The 5,761-nt window shown below is 39.1% G+C and overlaps 1 protein-coding gene across 2 annotated transcripts; it reads left to right on the forward strand.

Moving 5' to 3' along the window:
* The first annotated feature begins 1,457 nt into the window (after positions 1-1,457).
* calca (calcitonin/calcitonin-related polypeptide, alpha) lies at positions 1,458-5,399 on the forward strand. 2 transcript variants are annotated; one of them, XM_067451225.1, is made up of 5 exons: positions 1,458-1,594; positions 2,202-2,293; positions 2,729-2,863; positions 4,187-4,365; positions 4,825-5,399. In XM_067451225.1, the coding sequence occupies exons 2-4, from the start codon at positions 2,208-2,210 to the stop codon at positions 4,344-4,346; spliced, it is 381 nt and encodes a 126-aa protein (XP_067307326.1). In that variant the 5' UTR covers positions 1,458-1,594; positions 2,202-2,207; the 3' UTR covers positions 4,347-4,365; positions 4,825-5,399. The 2 variants fall into 2 exon arrangements, with proteins under 2 accessions (XP_067307326.1, XP_067307316.1); XM_067451215.1 differs by lacking the exons at positions 4,187-4,365; positions 4,825-5,399 and adding an exon at positions 3,445-4,172.
* Positions 5,400-5,761: the final 362 nt, after the last annotated feature.

Consider the following 5,761-nt stretch of genomic DNA (forward strand, 5'->3'; position numbering starts at 1 on the left):
TTACAGTATTGACTTCAAAGTTTCATGCAGTAAAGGAAAAGAAAATCTCGACTTTGTTTGCTTACTCACTGAACTATGGACGTGGTAAGTCTCAGCAAAGTGTTCCTCTAGCGGAAATGACCCTTCATTAGGCAGGAGGAGTTCATCACGCGTTCAAGTGTAGTTTGTGTCCGTAGCGGGGGTCCCTGGTCCTGTCACGTTGCCCAGATTTACTGATTCCGTCATTGGCGCGGCTTTGGGTTCGATAGCACTAAAAGGCTCATCCAGACTAATGGGGTTCCTATGTGACGCAAACACTGTCTCTTAGTGGAAATGGTTTATTAGGCCCTAACCAATAAAGAAGAGAAGTCAGATGATGCCTCAAGACAAAGACTTCTGTAATTGGGCTTGTTATGGACGTAACCTCTTTGATTCTGACAAAGGGTCACATCATCACGGAAACCCAAATAAGGACCAGAGCAATGTTGCAATTGATTACACACATTATTACAGGATACACAGTGAAAGGGTATTTAAGTTTGTTTGCAGCTGTCAACATTTGTCTTGCACGTAATTTGAAATGGATTTATGAAAATGTCACACATAATCCATTTGTTTTTTTCTTCCTACTCTCTTATAACAGTTTTGTGTGTGCTTTACCCAAGGTTTCCTGAACAGTTATCAAAAGTATAATTTTAGAACATTATAATTGAAGAATTAAGCTGCAATAGAAGTACCATACAAACTTCATACGTGTAATAGAGCCATATCAAATGCACAAAATGGTAAATAGACAGACAGACATACAGACATAGGGACTGATAGACAGATATACAGACAGATATACAGACAGACAGACATAGGGACTGATAGACAGATATACAGACAGATATACAGACAGACATAGGAACTGAGACAGACAGACAGGGACTGATAGACAGATATACAGACAGACAGACAGACAGGGACTGATAGACAGACATACAGACAGATATACAGACAGATAGACATAGATAGGAACTGAGAGACAGACAGACAGACAGACAGACAGACAGACAGACAGACAGACAGATAGATAGATAGATAGATAGATAGATAGATAGATAGATAGATAGATAGATAGATAGATAGATAGATAGATAGATAGATAGATAGATAGATAGATAGATAGATAGATAGATAGATAGATAGATAGATTTAGGTTGGCACAAAGAATTATCACAACGGAAAAACGGATCATAGACTTTCTTTAAATAGTTCCCTTACATTTTTTTTCAAACGATATTGAATTTTGCTGATCACTGATGAATTTTTGTGAATGGAGCAGTTTGTGATTGAAGAATGACGTCATTAGTGTGACACACTCTTTATCATTTTCCAGAAGCCCGAGGACAATCTGATTGGTTGGATGAGGGAGCAGTGAGCTCTGGTTGGCTGTTGGAGAATCATTAAACGCCCACACTGTCAATAGTGAGACCCACATGGTGGGTATATAGGCAGGTGTATTCTAGCTTAATGCAACAGACTCAAAATTTCATCAAGTTGAAATATCCCCTCTATTTTGGGACGACTCTTTTCTATACTCTATCTATTGCACGAAGCTGAACATCTCAAGGTAAGTAACAACTATTTATGGCTTGACACATAATAGACTTGGCATGCTTTTTATAAATCTATACTGTATACTGTGCCATAGATGTGTGTAAATAATAAAATAAATCAAATGTTTGGGAGAGCTTAATGGTATATACATTACTCTTTGGCTCTGTAGTTGCACATAGCTCTGTAGTTTTTTCAAGGAGAATTGGACGGCTCCTTAGACCTGGCTGTGGCTGCAGAGACAGCAGTTCATTACACTAATGCACAGGGTCCTGCTGGAAGGAAAATCACGAGACTAATATCTTTAATGCTGCAGTTAAAGCATAGCGCCTGACAGTAGGAGACGTCTGCACCAGCTCTGATTCTTCTGCAGCAAACAGGAGAACGAGAATGTGTGGAGAACTTTACAAATAACATTCTTTTAGTTTTCAGGCTCGGTCAAATGTGCCAATGACATTGAAAAGAGAAGTTTAAGGGTGGGGAAGTTTTAGCAATTTTCTTCTAAAAATGCTGAAAATCTATTTTCAACTTTTTCACCAGTGATGGCTTGACCGTGATGATTTTCCCCCCCATCATTTTCGGTCTGTTCTTAAATGATCTAATGACGAAATGTTTCACTGCAGGGGACCATGGTTATGTTGAAGATCTCCGCTTTCCTTGTTGCCTACGCTCTGATTATTTGCCAGATGTACAGCTCTAATGCAGCTCCTGCCAGGTAAGGTTCTATAAGAAGCATATTGTCATGTTGATAAATGTTTAAAGGGCAGTGTTTTTCCTTTGATAATTCCTCAAATTGGCTAAATATCTTTGTAAGTGAAATTGGTGCTTTGGTAAAGTCATCCGGACGAAGGCAAGAGAGCATATGTTTTCATTAGAGGTTGCGGCACCACGGACTATCAGTCTTCTGATTACATCAGATGAATCCCGGCCAAACCCACTCTGCTTACGACAGTATTGATCGGGCGATAAATCTTAACTTGGCAACTGGACAGCTTTTAAGTGCCATACTCTTAGCAGATTGTTTTTGATTATGTTTAGGATTTGATGTAGCTAGCAAAAAGTGCTTTTATCATACAAAAAAAGAAGACCTCACGCAAACCATTTATATAGTCCTGTAAAACATGATAATCACGAAGACACTACGTTGCAGGCCTGCTCTGGAATCATCACCAGATCGAACCACGCTTACTGACTACGAAGCGAGAAGATTGCTTCACGCGATTGTCAAAGAATTCATGCAGATGACCGCAGAGGACATGGAACAACAAGCTACTGAGGAAAACAGGTACAAATCCCATTGTGTCCAGTTCTCAAATCATTCCAAATGGAATCTGTTGAATAATTTAGAGAGTGTGCACTGATTTGTTTCTCTCATATTCAAGAAAGTAAGCCCGAAATGCCTCCAACATGAGAGCAATACCTCCTTAAGTGTACTTGTACTTGTTGTAAATGACAGGTATGTGATGAATTTATGCACAGAAATGGGGAATTCTTTATCTATTAAGGCTGTAGAGTTCTCTGCCAGTTTATTCTCTGCATGAAACTTTTTGTACCTGTCCAATTTATGAGATTGACCATTTGTAAATGCCTGTTTGCTCTTAATGCATGAAAACGAGTATATCAAACGGCATGGACGGAAGCATGATCTAAAAACATGTGAGGAAATGCCTGCATGATATGCTCAAGTAAAGACAGAAATGAATTATTGAAGCATGATTTGTTTTACGAGACGATAATGACAGCCGTGCGAGGAAGCATGTCAACATGCATCCTGTCATCATGTCTATCCTGTATGTGAACAGAACGAATGCCTTTGCATGTCTACGTGTCTATGAGTTTCTCTGCATGTGGTCTGTTTCCTCACAGCCTGGGTAGAGCCGTGTCCAAGCGCTGCTCCAGCCTCAGCACATGCGTGCTGGGGAAACTGTCCCAGGAGCTGCACAAACTGCAGACGTATCCACGCACCAATGTAGGAGCGGGTACACCGGGCAAGAAGCGCAGCCTGGAAGAGAGTGATGCGTTGGCTGGATACGGAGAGGCGCTCAATCGCGTCTAATCGGCAGCGGCTGTAAACCCGTGCTTGGCCCTGATATGCGAGTGCATGTGGAAGTTTGCTTGCCTGATTGACTTGAAAGAACATTTTTTTCTACTTTCTTTGGCAGAGTAGCAAATCTCAGACAGACTCTGTTCCTCTAATTTCATATAGTCACTGGATCTATTTGGGTTATATAACTGATTCATAAAATCGGGGAGCTCTCATTGGTGGACAGGGCGTAACGACAAGCTTTTTTTTAACCCACAACAAAATTCCTGTCTTGTGTGATTTGACTTTGTTCTTGATCTAATAAAGATATTTTTAGAAGGAGATCTTTTTTGCCTGTTGTTTGTGTAAAGTTCAGAAACGAACAAGCATTTTGATTTGATAAATTGCATATAATCAGGGTACCTCATTTTAGGTAAGATATATTACTGCTGACATTTTTCTTTTTTTCATTGAATACATATATTATGTACATTTCTAATACATTTCTAAAGTCTTTCTTAATATGTTTATTCATTTCCTCTAAATGAACATTTAATTTCACCATCTTTATTTTTACCCCTCCAGTGTTACGACACAGAAGAGAGCCTGTAACACGGCCACATGTGTGACCCATCGCCTGGCAGACTTCCTGAGCCGCTCGGGGGGAATCGGAAGCAGCAAATTTGTCCCCACTAATGTGGGCTCCCAGGCGTTCGGCAGACGAAGGAGGCTCAGTCAGGAGTAGTCATCCTCTTCGTGAAATGGTACGTGAATAGTGTTTTAAAGCCTTTCATGTCTTCAGGTTCACAGTCACCTTATTCATTTTTAATGTGAACCGCAATCAGGATAATTCCGTCATGACATTATAGGCATGTCGTGTTTTATGTTAGAATGATGTAGACATCACAGATACGATTCTGATGTTTTATGATTATGCGATCAAACTGAAGCGGCACAGATACAGCCCATCTAGAAAATTTGGTTTTAAGCTTGTAGATGTTTGAAATATTTTAAACAAATGCTATGATACATTCCAAGTTTTTCAGAAGTGGACTCCTCTTTATATGTACAATCAATAAGAAATATATTTTTGCACCTTATTCTATTTAAACTAGCTAAAAAAAAAACAAATTCCTAATTTTTCATATCATTATGCTGATAGTAATTTATGTTGCTGGTGTCATATACAATGATGATAACGTCCTGCTCAAATCTTTCGACAGGTCACCGATCTACACGTCCACAGTTCTTCTTTGATTGCTGTCAATAAAAGAGAAACCATCATGTCCTCATTATGAACCCTGGGAATGGAAACTCCTCACTTTCATCTGAATGGACTCCAGTTGATAGCACTGATCGTTTCCATCCAGACAGACATTATAACTGCTTATTTATTGTTTTTGGCTCTTCAACGAAGCAACATGAGTTAAAAAAAAGAAAAAGAAACGAGAAAGCGGTGATGATCAGTAACCATCATTTTTCTACTCATTTGGATCCGGGGAAGAGCATTGCCTCATTCTTTCCTCTCAGCAGAGAGCACATTCAGTATGTACAGTCTGGTTTGGCCCATGTTCCTTTAATGTGTCTCAGCACATTACGGTATTTTGGGGATCATATTAAAGCAGTGCCTCATAAAAAGGCTTCCCTGAATATGGATGTGTCTTGTGCCTTGATGTAACACACTTTACATGCCGCTGTTGTACAGTATGTTTGAATTAAAGGAGGAAGGTACTACCACTGAATTACAAATTGTAACAATTGTGAATTTGAGCAAGATTAAAATGTATTTTAGATACAGGTTTGGGGTACTTGATTTATTGACTGATTGGTTGTTTTAATAATTGGTCTGCGTAGACAGACGCATGTCCCCTCATGTCGTGCTCGAGTCAGAATTTCTTATACAATAATCAGAATTAAATTATGACCATAAGTTTCAGCATTGACTGTCCAGTTGTTCTATGAAAGCCCTTAAGAAGGTCTAACTGAAAGTGTCTATTTTAGAAATCCAATTTGTAAACCAACATTAATCTAGCAAAATCAACTCATTTTAATTTATGAAAGCCTAATCTAACAAAAAATATACATCTTATTTTTATATTTTGCAATGCTGTTTGTTCGAGTAAAAACAAAGACTGCATCACTGCATTGTAGCCCCAGGGA

Source organism: Pseudorasbora parva, chromosome 1 (assembly GCF_024679245.1).
Source record: "Pseudorasbora parva isolate DD20220531a chromosome 1, ASM2467924v1, whole genome shotgun sequence".
NCBI lineage: Eukaryota > Metazoa > Chordata > Actinopteri > Cypriniformes > Gobionidae > Pseudorasbora > Pseudorasbora parva.